At 42.4% G+C, this 16064-nt stretch overlaps 1 protein-coding gene and 1 pseudogene across 1 annotated transcript in view; both read right to left on the reverse strand.

Moving 5' to 3' along the window:
- The window catches only part of Tbc1d9 (TBC1 domain family member 9), a 120668-nt gene that overhangs the window by 48942 nt on the left and 55662 nt on the right, over window positions 1-16064 (reverse strand). The window contains exon 3 of the mRNA XM_085682135.2: window positions 1080-1198. Within this exon, the coding sequence (XP_085538261.1) occupies window positions 1080-1198 (119 nt within the window). The remainder of the gene's footprint in view (window positions 1-1079; window positions 1199-16064) is intronic.
- LOC148118408 (coiled-coil-helix-coiled-coil-helix domain-containing protein 2 pseudogene) lies at window positions 7351-8164 on the reverse strand (annotated as a pseudogene).

The raw sequence follows: 16064 nt of genomic DNA on the forward strand, positions 1-16064 counted from the left end.
TTTAAAAAACATTAGTGGATACTACACCAACAGGGAAATTTTGACAAAAAAAATGGGTTATTTATGGTTTAAAATATCTTCCTATAGAAATATGTAAACATAAAAGTATGAATTCTACAGTGGAAAATGGACACCACTTTGAATGGGTTCATGACACCAGCAGGTGGCAGATAAGTATCATGTGCCTCAGGACACGGCAGCCCAAGGAGGACACAAGATTGCTTAGGTAGCACGCTGTTCCAGGAAGGCAGAATTGAATTCAATCACGGAGAGACATCTGACAGGACCGCACGTGAAATATCCTTTTCTAAAAACCAGAAGTACCACAATTGAACAACATTAATGTCATAAGACATAAGGAACAGCTGTGGAAATGTTCCAGACTAAAGGGGACAGAAGAGATGCAAACTGAATTCAGTTCCCTTGGAGGCTGAAGCACACAGCCATCGAGGGTACAACCAACCTTGTTCAGATTAGAACACACGGGACTGCGGAGATGCTCGGCAGCTAAGGGCACTGACTGCTCTCGCAGAGGACTGGGTTTGGTTCTTGGCACCCGCACGAGAACTCCCAAGCATCAGTAAATCCAGGGGCTCTGATGCCCTTTTCTGATGTTGGAGGGCACTAAATACATACGCGGTGCACATACATACATGTACACAAAACACTTGTACACATAAATAAATCTAATTTTTAAAAATTAGAATATACACTAAGTATTAAAGTGCTGCAAAAATGATACATTTATACACGTTGGTAAATGGTGCCATTTGTTTTCACCAGATATCACTATTGGAAAGCACACACGGAAGGATTTAGGAAGAAGTCCCTCCTAAAGGTTAGTTAGCCTTAAGAATACTAAGTGGAGGAGAAAGTTGAGACAAGTCTGAGCAAAGGGCACACAGGTGGGGCACATAGAGCTCGTATTTTTGCAATATTTCTGTAAAGTTTAGAATTTTTTACAGTTGAAGAGCTTTGGTATGTTTAAAAGTATTTTTTTTATCCTTTGAGAATTTTATAACACATACTACATATTTCAACAATATTCAGCGAAAGCAAAATGAAAAAGCTACCACTACCTGTATTTTTCCTCTTACAAACGTGGTGATGTCATTCTCGTTCTCGAAGATGGAGAGCGTCTGCAACAGATTCTGCTCAAGCCATTCCCAGTGCTCGGTCACCTCCTTCCTGGAGCCACCTGCACGGAAGCAGAGGGGACAGCGACAGATGTGACATATTAAGAACCAAGCAGAGGTTCATCCTGGAGTTCTGACTTCAACACCCCCCCCCCCCAGAGAAGAGACACACAAGACAACAAACACAAGGACCCCCTCCAGAGCAAGTACTGTGTTCTAGGATTATGCGAACGAGTCATCCCAGAAACCCAGATGGTTCCGTTGGCGAAGCCACATACACCACAAAGGTGTATGAGCTGGGAATTTAGTTCTGCTCTTCCCCCTTCCCGAATGTGCAGTTTACAGGGCGACATAGATCTTGTCAAGATGTGAGCTTTCTGTGCTAAGCTACAGCAGGGGTGAGCAGCGGTCTGCCCATGGGGATAGTATAATGGGGAAAATGTGAGCCTTGTTCCATTAGGAGTAAGAGATGAGAGCAGAGCCTCGCTAGGACAGCAGCCACCCTCCTCAGTGCGGCTGCAGCTACAGGACAGTAGCCCCCTCCCCAGTGCGGCTGCAGCTACAGGACAGCAGCCCCCTCCCCAGTGCGGCTGCAGCTAGAGGACAGTAGCCCCCTCCCCAGTGCAGCTGCAGCTACAGGACAGTAGCCCCCTCCCCAGTGCAGCTGCCTTGCAGTGCAGAGATGAGCTCATCCATGCAGCTTCCAACCAAGTCACCAATTTCTGCCAGTTGCTAAGAAACACATGTCACCTCACTTGGAAACCTCCAAATTAAACCATCCTAGCCCTGTAATTATATGTAATGTAACTACCCCGCAGGGTATAACGGAATGACCATTGAGATGAAGTCAGGCAATGCTAGAATAAGCTCCCTTTATCATGATCCCACAGGGTGAAGGTTGTAGAGATAAACTACCCTCAGTTACCCATCACAATTGCAAGAGCTTCCTGTCTCCACACGGAGGTGAGGAGCGAGCTTCTGGTGCCATTGGTTCTTTGGATGCTGCCTAAGATCCCCAAGTCATCTTTTAACTGAGATCTCAAGAATGCCCATTTTCTACCTTCTTGGTCACTAGAAAGTCTGGCTATCGCAAGCTGACTCCCAACAAAGGAAGAAGGGTGAGAGACACGGGTGTTACCTGCAATTAATACTCAGATCTCTGGTCTCTGAACTAAAGTATCTTTAAGATTGACAGGCACACTCCTGGCACCTCTGGACCACTCTTGGAGGGAAGACAGAAAGAAAAAGGAAACCCAAGTTCACGTTCTCTCACGTGTGGACTAGACACTAAAATGTCTGATAATGGATACTTAAGTGAGGCTGGTTTGGGTGCTCAGTGAACACGTGCATGGCCCTGGGTTCAATCCCAAGGATGTCAATAAAAAGATAAAACTGCAAAAAGGATGCTCTTGCAAATGTTAATAAATAGGTTCTCATCAGAGCAGTCGTGTGAGCCCCTGAAGAGATCTGCATAATAGACACTCTCCATGGCTCTGGGCCAGGGCAAGCATGTGAAAGAGCAACATGATGCCAGTACCACACAATGCTATGGCAATACCTGGAACTCAAGTTAGCTTGGCCCCTCCATCTGGCTAGCATGAGTGAGCTGGCTATCTTTAGACAGTTTTTAATAGCCATCTCTAAAAGAAATGAACACATGAACAATGGCTCCTCCTCCCCCTCAGACTAGTCCTGTGGATAGTACAAGGGAGAGTGTCTATAGACACAGTTTAGAAAGTGGAGAATTACAGTGATTTATTATTGGTGTTTTTGATAAATTAAGCTGGTCTGAAGGTCAGTGCAAAGCAGCCACACTAGTCAGTCATACAGGCCAGGCAGTGGTTACACACACCTTTAATCCCAGCAGACACACTAGTTAGTTAAAAGCTGGGCAGCGGTGGTGCACACCTTTAATTCCAGCACTAGAGAGGAATATAAAATGGGAAGAGACGGGTCTCACTCTCAGTCTCATTCTGAGGATTCATGGAAGCAGGATCGCCACTTTGGTTTGAGGTAGAGGTAAGAGGGAATGGCAGACTGCTTTGCTTTTCTGATCTTCAGTTTGAACCCCACTACTGGTCTCTGGGTTTTTATTACTCATGTTACATTTGGCACCCAACATTTGGGGTATGAATTTACTAAAATATCACTGGCAGAGGCTGACAGGCTGGAGCTGCACTTGGAGCTCCACCTCTATCTACCTGGCTAGAATTGGTTAGAGGTGTTCTAGAGCCAGGTCCAAAATTACAATAAAGTATGTGGTTCAGAGAGGCTAAGACTACTGAACAATAAACTAAAGCTAGAGGTAGGGAAATCTCCCAAGATCAAATTCTCGGAGAAGGAGACTATGCTACTATAAAAAGACAAGCTGTATAAGATGACCGCACCCTGGATTTATGCTGCACAGCAGCTTTGATTGCTTGGGACAGAACTGGAGAAAATGAAAGAAAATTGAATCATTTACTAAAGTTATACAGGGCCCAAAGGAAATCTTTACAAATTTCTTACAAAGATTGACTTCAGCAGTAAATAGAATGATACCAAATCCAGAAATTAGACAAATAATAATTGAATCTCTAGCTTTTGAAAATGTTGTTTCTTAATGAAAAAGGTTAATTAGGTCACTAAAAACAAGGCCAGCATCTTTGGAGGAATGGATTTGAGACACGATTAATATTGAACCTCAGGACCATGGTGATGCATGGATAGTAGAGGAGATTTCCAGAGGTTGGAAAAAAGACAAAATGTCAACTGTAATAATTGCAGCAAACAAGGTCACTAAAGTGATTGTAGACAGGGCATTCCTAGAAACAATGTTTTTTCAAAGAATAATCCATTCACAACACCCTTCCCTTCTGGATTATGCAGAAGGTATGGCAAAAGCAGGCAATGGACTAATGAATGTAGGTCAATGAGGAATATCCAAGGTAATCCTTTGCCATTGGGAAACTCCATGAGGGGCCTCTAATAGGCCCCTATGCCAAAGTCAGTTCAGTCATTTCCTGCCATCATAGAGGAAACTCCTTCCCAGATCAATTAAAAAACCTAACGCCTATAGTAAGAAGCCATATTACTCTGGATAATAGAACAGCAATAGAAGAGAAAACAAAAAAATCAGGAGAAACCATAAACTAGTAGTAGGCAAACTCCTAAAAGTGAACAAAGACCAAATGACTAAATGGCAGTGTCATTGAAGGTCTCGTAGACACAGGTGTGGATGTAACAATTTCATCAGAAACTTGGCATCCAAATTGGCCTCTTCAGGATGTAAATTTTCTGTTTTGAGGGACTGGAACTTTATCTTTGGTAAAGCAGAGCACGAAATGGGTCAATGTATAGGGTCAAAAGTACAGAGAGGAATATTAAAACCGTATGTGGATAACATAACAATAGATTTTTAGGGACTTAATTTGTTACAACAAAGGGATACTCAGATTAACATTTCCCTAATCTTACAAACAAACCATAAATCAACAAATGTTTCTGGGGAAAATATTGCAAGATATTATAAAGGACAGTCACTGATCATTCAGGTTGTATAAGAATAGGGCACCAACAGCTGCTGATATTTTAAAGTCACCAATAGCCCTACCTTTAAAATGCCTGACAGACCACCCTGTATGGGTTTCACAATCACCTTTAGCAATAGAAAAACTGCAGGGTTTAGAACAGCTGGTACAGGAGCAATTAGATGCTCACCATGTTGAAGAATCAACTAATCTTTGGAATTCTCCTGTATTTGTTGTTAAAAGGAAATCTGGAAATGGAGAATGGTAACAGAGCTGTTATTAAGATGATTCAGCCAATAGACTCTCTGTAGTCTGGTATTCCTTTGAATTCTTTATTACCTAAAGTACGGCCTCTTAAAGGTACTGATTTAAAAGATTGTTTCTTCACTATACGTTTACAAGAAAAAGGCAGAGAAAATTTGCCTTCACAGTCCCTACTTATAATAATTCTCAGCCTGTTAAACAATATCAATGGAAGAGTCTCCCACAGGAAATGTTAAACAGCTCCACCCTGTGCCAATATTTTGTAAGTCAGCCATTGGAAATGATATAAAAGCAGTTTCTTGAAGCTATAGTTTACCATTCCATGGATGACATTTTGTTATCTGATTCAATATAGATACTTTAGAAAAAATGTTTGAAGAAGCAAAGAAAATTTTGCCTTGTTGGACAATTACAAATTTCTCCTGGAAAAAAAACACAAAGAGGAGAGTCTATTAATTATTTAAGTTATAAAATAGGTTTACAAAATTTAGACACCAAAAGGTACAAATTAGGAGAGATAGATTACAGACATTTAATGACTTTCAAAGATTGCTAGGAGACATTTCCCATCTGTGACACACTATTGGGACAGGTCCTGAGCACCTGATTAATTTAAACAAAACCTCAGATGGTGACAAGGACTTAAATAGACCCAGGGAATTATTGCTGAAACTGAGAGAGAATAGGCTTTGGTAGAAGAGAAATTATGGAAAGCACATGTGGATTGTGTGGTCTGCATTCTGGCCACATTACCCTCCAAACATTCCCCTATAGAAATTTTAATGCAGAGGGAAGATATTATCTTAGAATGGATCTACATAAACCAAGTAAAAAATTAAAAACTTATGTGGAAAAGGTCTCTGCGTTAATTCTAAGAAGAAAATGAAAACTTCATCAATTAGTAGGAATAGTCTCAGCAGGAACTATTGTACCTTTACTACGGTACCTTTTAATAATGACGAAATTGACAAATTATGGGAAAAAAGTAAAAGTGAATCCTGGTAAAGAGCCTGTAGTAAATTTTTTTTGAGAGATTAAAAACAACTATCCCCAAAGCAAGAGAATTCAACTTATAAAGAGAACTAACTTGATCCTTCCTCTCATTGTACAGGACACATCAATAAGTGGAGCCTCTACATTCTATATTGGTGCAAATAAATAAGAAAAGGCAGGTTACAAATCAGAAAATCTAAGCAGATCAAAGTCCTTATGATTCTGTCCAAAAGTCAGAATTATATGTTATTCTCATGGTACTAAAGGATTTTAAAGAACCTCTCAATATAGTTACTGATTCGCAATATGCAGAAAGAGTTGTTTCTGCATATTGAAATAGGTGAATTTATACCAGATGATACAAAATTGACTTCATTATTTATTCAGGTACAAGATATAATCAGGAATAGGCATCATCCCATATACATAATACATTCGATTCCGTACAGATCTGCCAGGTCCTCTAGCATAAGGCAGGGCAGAAGTCCATCAAGTATTGACTGGAAATGTACTGAAGGCCTCAGAATTCCATAAAAAACATCATGTTAAAACAAACGTTTAGAAAAAAACCTTTTTCATCACATGAAAAGTCAAGGAAATTATAAAAAATGTCCTACTTATTCTTTATACAATCAAATACAACTACTTGAAGGAAGCAACCCAAAGTGTACTCCAAGGAATGAAATCTGAAAGATGGATGTGTTCAATTTTGTAGGATTTGGAAAACTAAAATATGTACACCACACTATTGATACCTATTCAGGTTTTCAATGGGCAACTGCTTTGAGTTCAGAAAAGGCTGATTCAGTAATCACACATTTGCTACAATTTATGACCATCATGGGTATACCTGCACAAATAAAGACAGACAATGGTCCAGCATATGTCTCTTGTAATATGAAACTGCTTTTTGATTATTAGAATATAAAACATATTACAGGTATACCACATAATCCTACAGGGCAGGCAGTTATAAAAAGATCAAATGAACTATAAAGGATATGTTAAACAAACAGAAAGGAATGATAAAGATCCCCAGAAATAGATTGCATAATGCTTTATTAACTTAGTATTTTCTAAATGCTATTGAGAAAGAAACAACAGCTGTACAGAGACATTGGATAGCAGAAAAACTACAGAATCAAATCATCTGATATACTTTAAAGGTTTACTGACTGTTGGGTGATGGTGGCACAAGCCTTTAATTCAGCACTCAGGAGGCAGAGGCAGATGGATCTCTGTAAGTTCGAGACCAACCTGGTCTACAGAGGAAGTTCCAGGATAGGCTCTTAAGCTACAGAGAAACCCTGTCTTGAAAAACCAAAACAAGAAAAAAAAGATGCATTTCCTCAGAATGGGAACCAGGACATGTTATGTTTCTACAGGAGAAGAAAAGCTATGGATACCATCAAAATTGATAAATATTCTATTTGAACAAAAGACACCTCTTTTTTTTTTCAGAATAAAACAGTTTATTTTCATTAACTCACAAAAAAACAATACAGTTGGTTCAAAGAGGCCATTGCTTGCCCAGTCCCTAACACTATGAGCCTCAGGGAATAATATCTATACAGTTAGAACTCCTTCGTGGCTGCTCTGAAGCAATGGAGCCGTTAGAAATAGGAGGTTTACTCAGGGTCCACACGTGCACTATTATGTGGGACCCACTTCAATTTCTTCAGTTTGAACTTCTTGATTAAATTAAACCATTTGCAATTCTGCACTGCCGCAGCACCTCGTTGAAGCCCTCGCAGAGCTTGACGTCACTCTGGTTCTGGGCACACTCAAGGAACTGTTTGATCTCAAGAGAGCAAGGTTCAAAAGACTGCTGGTTCAGCACCTGGTCTCCCTGAGGCTCCTGGTAAGTGATGTCAGGCCTCGCGGGCTCAGCATTGCCACCTCCACTGAAGGCCCCAGTGACGGCATGGCCCAGGGTGTGGCCCACTGCAGAGCCCACAGCCACACCGGCTGCAGTGGTCGCCATCTGGGCCATCAGGCCTGGCTGCCGGGGTGCAGCAGCAGGTGAGCCAACTGCAGATGGTGCAGTCGCTGTTGCTGGAGGATGAGCTGCAGGCGCCTGTCGGGGAGCAGGACTCATCTGAGGGGCCCGGCTGGCCGGAGGGGCCACCCGGGAAGAGCGGCTTCGACTTCCACGCGGCATCTTAAGTCCTCACACACTCGGAGTCCAAAGACTACGAACTGCGAAACACCGACGAGCGTCCAGCACCTTCTCTACCAAGGAGAGCGGAAAACGGGCAAAAGACACCTCTTAATTAGACAAGATGATAGTCCATTAAGAACCATGGCCATTTAATCTAAACTAACCTATATAACTAACAAATGCTTCTAATTTGACCACATATAACTTGCCAAAAGAGAATCTCCTCAAAATTAGGATTGGGGAAGGGTTTTGTTTCTGTCTTTTCAGGAGAATAAAGGTACCCAGCTAAAGAATCTGAAGAACACTGAACAAATGAGACATCTGAACAACAACAAAAATCCATCCAGAAAAAAAAAAAAGTGTCTCAAGTAAAAGAGTAAATTGGCCTATTGGTATATAACATTTCTAACAGGATAAAATTTTATAAATCTTCCCAAATGTTTGTTTCTGCTGTTCTCTACAGACATATAATGCAAATGGTCTTTTTGTAGTCCCAGTCTAATTAAAAATTAAAGCCGGCTTTAGTTGGAGTGTGGCTCTCTCCTTCTCTAAACCCAAGCATGTTTACTAAAGTGAAATCCAAAAATCAGAAGAGCCACCTGATATGGAACAGAAGAAAAACAAATATTTAAAGATTATTTTATTGCTACTAATCTCATATTTCTTTGGTTTTATATTGGTTCTTTAATAGCTTTTCATAAGGTATAAGATATATATGTGTGTGTGTGTGTATTTATATGTCTAATCTTGTTCAAGGTATTGTACCTATATAGTTCACTTTGTAATTCAAATTTCTAATCCTTGAAAGTTATTATTACCAACTATTTAGGATAATAAGAAAATTCAGGTTAGTAAATAGTCACTATTAAAAATCTAACTTGTAGGCACATTAGATATGTTTTCAAGGTCAAACAGAGATTTATTTTTTAAATAGGCGGGCCATCTTCAAACACTTCAGAGATCTACAGAATATGGCATTTAAGGTGTCTTAATATCATCGGTTCTCTTTTTCTTTTTTTTCTTTTCTTTTATGACAATGAGACACGTCGGCTCCTAGCAGCACCAATCTTCCTCAGAGAAGATAATGGGCATCAAAGAAACCCCACATGGAGTTTGCTTTCTTTGTGGCAAAAGTAAACTGCTGGAAAGAAATTAGTCCTGCCTCACCTGCTGACAGTGTGCTGTCCTAATGGGGCAAAGCAGGACACAAGAGAAAGTGACCACCAAACCTTGCCCAGACAAGGCAGGACAGTCCTTCAAAAACCCTGCTTCATAGAAAAGTCTGTCAGACATTCTAGGCCTATAGGCTGAAGATGGATGCCCCAACATTGCAGAGAAACTTTGGGTGACTATCCAGGAAGTCAACTGTTTCTGCCATTTCTCACAATTTTTGGAAGTCGCTTGCTTATACTTACTGCTTAATTAATTAATAATAATTAGCTAATATTATTTCCTTCTTGGTTCTCCGAGGGAGTTGAAGACTAGATAGTTATAGTTTTCCTTATTTATCAGATGCAGAAAGCAAGTTATGATAGGAAGTAAATTAGGTACAAGACTTTGGACTCACCAAGATGGAATAGACAATGGGATTTTTCTCTGAATTTGTCAAATGCACTAGACATTGTTAATGTATTTATTGCTTGTATATATTGTATATAGTTATTATATATAGTTTTCTTATATTAGTTATAGCCTTCTTTTTTATTTTAGACAAAAAGGGGAAATATGTGGTATATTATTTCTGTTTTTCATAAATAAAGCTTGTCTGAAGGTCAGTGCAAAGCAGCCACACTAGTCAGCCATATAGGCCAGGCAGTGGTTGCATATACCTTTAATCCCAGCACCCACATTAGTCAGCCATAGAGGCTGAGTGTTGGTGGTGCACGCCTTTAATTCCAGCACTACAGAGGAATATAAGATGGGAGGAGACAGGTCTCATACTCAATCTCATTCTGAGGATTCGTGGAGGCAGGATCACCATTTTAGTTTGAGGTAGCGATAAGAGCCAGTGGCTGGTTGCTTTGCTTTTCTAATTTTTAGGTAGAACCCCAATATTTCTATTGCTTGTGCTACATGGAATTCTTTCAAATGCAAAATATAATGATTATCTGGAATATTTAGGAAACTAATCCATTTGAGGAGTTTGACAGAATTTTTAACACCTCAGAGTAAAAAATTTAAATAATAATTGGAAATGAAAAAAATCAAAACAAAACTCTGGGCCTCTCTGTACTCTGGTTATTTCTTCAAAGTGTCTGAATTTTTCACCCGAAACTCAGACCCTCCTTTGTTGAGGTCACTGACCCTACGGGCTGTGAGAGGCTGCTGCTATCAAGGGCACCTTGCAGAGTGAGCGCCAACCCAGTGCCCATCATCCTGCAGTTCCATCTGTGCTTGTTGGCATGGGCAGATTCACTGAACCTTCGAAAAGAGGCTCATGGAGAGATGCACAGGATTGCCGAGCCTCTGCCTATCCACCCCGCACGTACCCCAGCCTGCTTCTGTCTTTGATGTACATCGTCTTACTGCATCAGGAGTGTGCCAGAAGCTGGGTGTGGCTCGGCAATGGAGGTCTGCTTCTTGAATGGTGGCTTAGCACACTATGCCCATTACATGAAATCACACTATGATCTGTGTGTGCATGTGTGTGTGCGCAGGTGGGAAGGCAGCCTTGGGCATCATTCCTCTGATGTCATCTGCATTATTTTTGAGATAGGGTCTCTTGTTGGCCTGGAAGAAACTTTCTTAGTTTCTCTTCCTGTCGCCGTGATAAAGTACTCTGGTAAACACAACTTAAAGGAGACAGGGTTTATTGTGGTCCACAGTTCAAGGGCACAGCGAAGCATGGCAGAGAGGTCAAGGCCACAGGAGCTTCAAGCACCTGGTTACATCCCATCAACACAAGAAGAGGAATGCAGGGCCATAGGTCCGTGGCTCAGTTCCCTTTCTCTATTTACACAGTTCAGAATTTCAGCAAGTGAATGGTGCCACCCATAGTGAGTGGGCCCTCCCACCTCACTTAGCATAATCAAAAGAGTCCCACATGAGCCTCCCTAGAGGCCCATCTCCTAACATCCATCAAGTTGTCGAGCTGACAGTAACTACTACGCATCATGGAACTCAACAGTGAGGCTAGGCTGGGGCTCTCGCTACTGTCTTCCTGACACAGGGTTACAGGAACATGCTACTACACCTAAGTTTTTCACATGGACACTGGGGATTGAATTCACGTCATCAGACTTGCACAGTAAGAATTTTATTGACCAGACTATCTCCTCAGACCAACATTTAGATTCCCTGTTTCACTTACATGATCCAGTCCATTGGCTCAACTCAATCTCAGTATTCCTTTGGTACGGGAGAATTGTCTCTATTCTGTCAATCATGTTTTAAATAAACGCTGATTGGCCAGGCAGGAGGTGTAGGTGGGAAAACTAGACAGGAAGTGGAAATGATACAAGGAGAGCAGAAGAATTCTGGGGAGGAGGAAGTTGATTCCTTGCACTCCTGCCCAGGCCACCGAAGCAGCAGGATGTGAGCTGCCCCACTGAAAAAGGTACTGAGCCACAATGGCTAACATAGATCAGAAAAATGGGTTAATCAAGATGAGAGCGTTAGCTAATAAGAAGCCTGACCTAATGGGCCAATCAGCATTATAACTTACAGAGATCTGTGTGTGATTTTTCTCTGTGACTAAACAGCTGTGGGAACTGGGCAGGACAGAAAACCCCAACAAACAAGCAGCCCCCACCATGTTACATTCCTTTGTTATCATGGGTTGAGAAAAACCTATCAGGTTTAAGACTCATGGCAGAACAGATGTATCTTCACTTTGTGCAGCTTTGGATGACTTTCAATGTTGCCTTTAACTACAGAGCCATGTATGTGCGTCTCCGCCACACCCACTCCCACCATAGGAATAGTATGTGCACACACATTAATGTGACAAGCATCTACCCATGCCCCCATATTGCCTCACCCTGGTGAAAGCCAGATGACCAGCATGGCGGCACATGCCTATAGTCCCAACACTTAGGAGGCTCAGGCAGGAGGATCATTGTGAGTTTGAGGCTAGTCGGGACTACACAGTAAGACTGTCTTAAAATGTAATGTGGGTGAGTGTGTGAGGTGGCTTAATGGGTAAAGACACTCTGGGCAAGCCTGATGACCTGAATTCAATCCCTAAAATCCACAAGGTGAAAGGAGAGAGCCCACTCCCACAGGCTGTCCTCAGACCTTGACACAGGCTCACGACACTCTCATGCCCTACACTGAAGAGACCAGACAGGCAGCTCTGCCACCACCATGACGGACTGGATCTGTCCTATTCCTAGACCGGTTTGGGGAAAAACGAGTTTGAATTCAGAAGCAAAAGAAAGGGCTGGGCTGTTGAGTTTCTGGAAAGGTCCTGTGTACTGAAACAGCCATAAAGACAAGCGGATCCATCTGGACTGAGCTGGAAAAACAAAGGGAACCAAAGGCAGGGCAGAGGGCTCTGCTCAGCCAGGCCCAAGCTTGATGTCCTTTGGGTTACTGCTGTCTGAAGAATGAGAAGCTTGTCATTTAGAGGGTTTACAGACTGGCATCTGTAGGTTTCACACATGCGCCTGGGCAAATTTTCAATGCTATGTGTGATGATGACAGCAAACACTGAACCACTGGGGTCTGAAAACTCATCCGGTCTAAACGGCACCTGCGAATCCATAGGGTGTGCTTGAAGTTAGAAGACAGGAATATCAAGACAGATCCAGAGAGTGACCGGAGGTGGGAGGCCCGGGGATTGGTGGTTAGCACTTGTGTGGCATTGACAAATAATCCGTGTTGGCCTTTGGTCCTGAGACTGCAGCGCTGCCCTGAAATTTTCTCCCTCTTTGGGGGGGGGAGGGGAAAAGACTGAGAGAGAATGTTTGTCTGCAAATTAAACCAAGCAAACAAACGGCACCACGAAGTCCACTAAATCTTCTAAAGGTTAAAAACAGCGGGGTGCTGTTTCCAGACGTGGAGCAGGCTGAATGAGTCTGAGGTGATTTAGTCTTCAAATACACAATGTTCAGAATTAATCAAATAAAAGAGCGAAGACGCCTGTGGTGGTTTGAATGACCCCCCCATGGACTCATATGTTTGAACCCTTCTCCTTAGGGAGCAACACTACCAAGAGGTGTGACCTTGTTAAAGGAAGTGTATCACTGTGGAAGCAGGCTTTAGGGTCGTCCTTATGCTGAAGATAAGGCTAGTATCACAATCTCCTGCTGCTGCTGCTGCTGCTGCTTCTGCTGCTGCTGCTGCTGCCTTCGGATCAAGGAGAACCTTCAGCTCCTTCTCCAGTACCATGTCTGCCTGCATGCTGCCATGTTTGCCCCCATGATAAATGGACTAAACCTCTGAAACTGTAAGCTAGCCTCAATTGAATGTTGCTGTGGTCTGTAGTAGCTTTTTTTTCGGGGGGGGGGGTCACCAACCGGCTCCCAAATCATAACATGGAGACTTATTATTAGTTGTGACTGCTTGGCCTTATCCTATGCTTCTCCCACTAGCTCTTTGATGTGGGATTCCCCTCTGTATGTTATGAATGTCATTGGTTAATAAAGAGCTGCTTTGGGCCTATTGCAGCACAGAATAGAGCAAGGCAGGAATTCCAAGCAGATAGAGGAGCAGAGAGTAGGTGAAGACAGTTAGAAGGCATGTAGCCGCTGCAAGAGACAAATGCCAGATGCAGAATGGAACCTTATTGGTAGGCCAAAACCACGAGGTGATACACAGATTAAAAGAAATGGGTTAGTTTAAGATATAAGAGCTAACCAATAAGATATATGATATAAGAGCTAACCAATAAGAAGCATGACCTAATAGGCCAAGCAGTGTTAAAATAATACAGTTTTTGTGTGATTATTTCGGGTCTGGGCGGCCGGGAAATGAATGAGCAGCCTCCACCAGCTTTTTTTTAAAACTTATTTTATCCTGTTTCTCTTCATCTACATCTTACCTCAGAGCCCTTTACCTCTCTTTCATTCTGTATGTCCTACTCCATGTCTGTCTGTCTGGTGGCCGCCTGACTGGATGGCCCTGGGTGTCTCCCCCTCTTTCTCCCTTGCTCCCCTCTCTCTCTTCTCTCCTTCTACTTATTCTGTTACTGCCAGACCCACCTCTCCCTCTACAGCCTCGCTACTGACCACTAAGCTTTTTTGTTTGTCTGTTTGTCTTATTTTTTAAGACAGGCTTTCTCTGTAGCTTTCGAGATGTCCTGGAACTAGCTCTGTAGACCAGGCTGGCCTTGAACTCACAGAGATCCACCGGTCTCTGCCTCCCGAGTGCTGGGATTAAAGGTGTGCGCCACCACCGCCCAGCAATCATTAAGCTTTTTATTAGATCAATCAGACGCCTTAGGCAGGCAAGGTGAAACAGCAACACATCTTTCCATAACTAAACAAATGCAGCGCAAACAAAAGCAACACATCTTTACATAATTAAAGTAATATTCCACAACAACAACAATTTGCATTGTCATCTGGCCCTCACATTCATGCCTACACATGTATACACATCCTCTCACACATGCACCTGCACACACATGAAAATTCATACACACATGCACATGCACACATATGAGAATAGTCTTTGAACTACACAGACTGAGACAATGATTCTAAAAATGCCTATCAACTCCCACATTGCCTATCTCGTGTGGAAGGAAAAATTAAGCTGACTTTTTTTTTTTTTGGTCTACTGTAGCAAATAGCAGGAGCAGAAGGATCCACAATGTTTAATTATTCTCTGGGTCTCACCGCTATTGACTAAAATAAAGCCTAATCATGAGGCCAGCATGGTGCCCCTTACATGGTGCCAGAACAGAGCCCAGGGATGTGAGAAAGAGTGCTGAGCACCACATAACCAGCTGTAACTGGGAATGGGAACACTACCTCCTCCTTACCCTCCTAAAATATGATGGTTGACAAGGTGACGGATGATGGGCCTATCAGTTCTGAAGCCAACGGCTGAAAAGACCCTGATCAGGTTCTGGGTGGGCAAAGAAATGCTGGACTGAATCAATGAGCAGCCAACCAAGGCACTGTCCGGGGCTGTGTGCCAGGCGAGGTGTTCGTCAAACAATGCAGCTAACACTGTTACAGGTCACATGATTGCCATGTTAGCGGGAAGCCACGCTTATCCACAGGTCCAGAAAATTCCTCTTGCCTAGTTTTTGGTGTCTCAGATCTAAGGCAAATCATACGGCCAGGATTTACAGATCAGAGTTCTGCTGATCCACAGATAGTGGTCCATGTCGAGACATGAAGGGCAGACAGAGACGGTCAATGCTCTCTTCATTCACTCTCGTGGATAACTTATAACACTGTGTAGGACAAAGCTTTGGTAGCTTATGACTTTCCAAGGAAGTGAACCCAATTTTCTCTTGAAGCTTCTTTTACAAAAATTCGTGAAAACCCCATAAATTTAAAAGCCTTTGACATATTTTCCTACCAATTACCAACTCTGCGGTTCCACACTAAAATCACAAGCAGAAAGGTGAGCATAGCAGAGAAAATGCTTGTGGGGTCGGGGCTTCCGTTTTTACAGTTAGGAAGTCGGGTTTCAAACACAAATTAGAATAGAGAAAATCATTTAGAAGGAGTGATTAGTGGGTAGATGGGACTCTGTAATGGCTGTCACTTCCATGGAGTCTTCTGTAAGGAAATTCTGGGCTGTCTCTATGGGTAATCAATATACATAAGATATGAAGGCATCCTGGGTTCACTACAATGAGGTCATGCAGCAGTGACAGGCACTGCTTAATAGAAAAATGAAGGTGCATCTTTTGGGGGGTATAAATTATGCCACCAGCAACTATGGCCTGCCATTCCTTCATCTTGGTTCAGCAGTTAATTAAAAAACAACCCAGCTTTGTGGATCTAAGTTCCACCCCACATGCGTGTTTACTGAAGAGCGACTTTGTGGGATGGCCACGCCCCAGAAGCCATTGAACACTCAAATCAGTCAATGAGCAAG

The sequence above is a fragment of the Myodes glareolus genome, chromosome 22, assembly GCF_982192425.1.
Source record: "Myodes glareolus chromosome 22, mMyoGla1.1, whole genome shotgun sequence".
NCBI lineage: Eukaryota > Metazoa > Chordata > Mammalia > Rodentia > Cricetidae > Myodes > Myodes glareolus.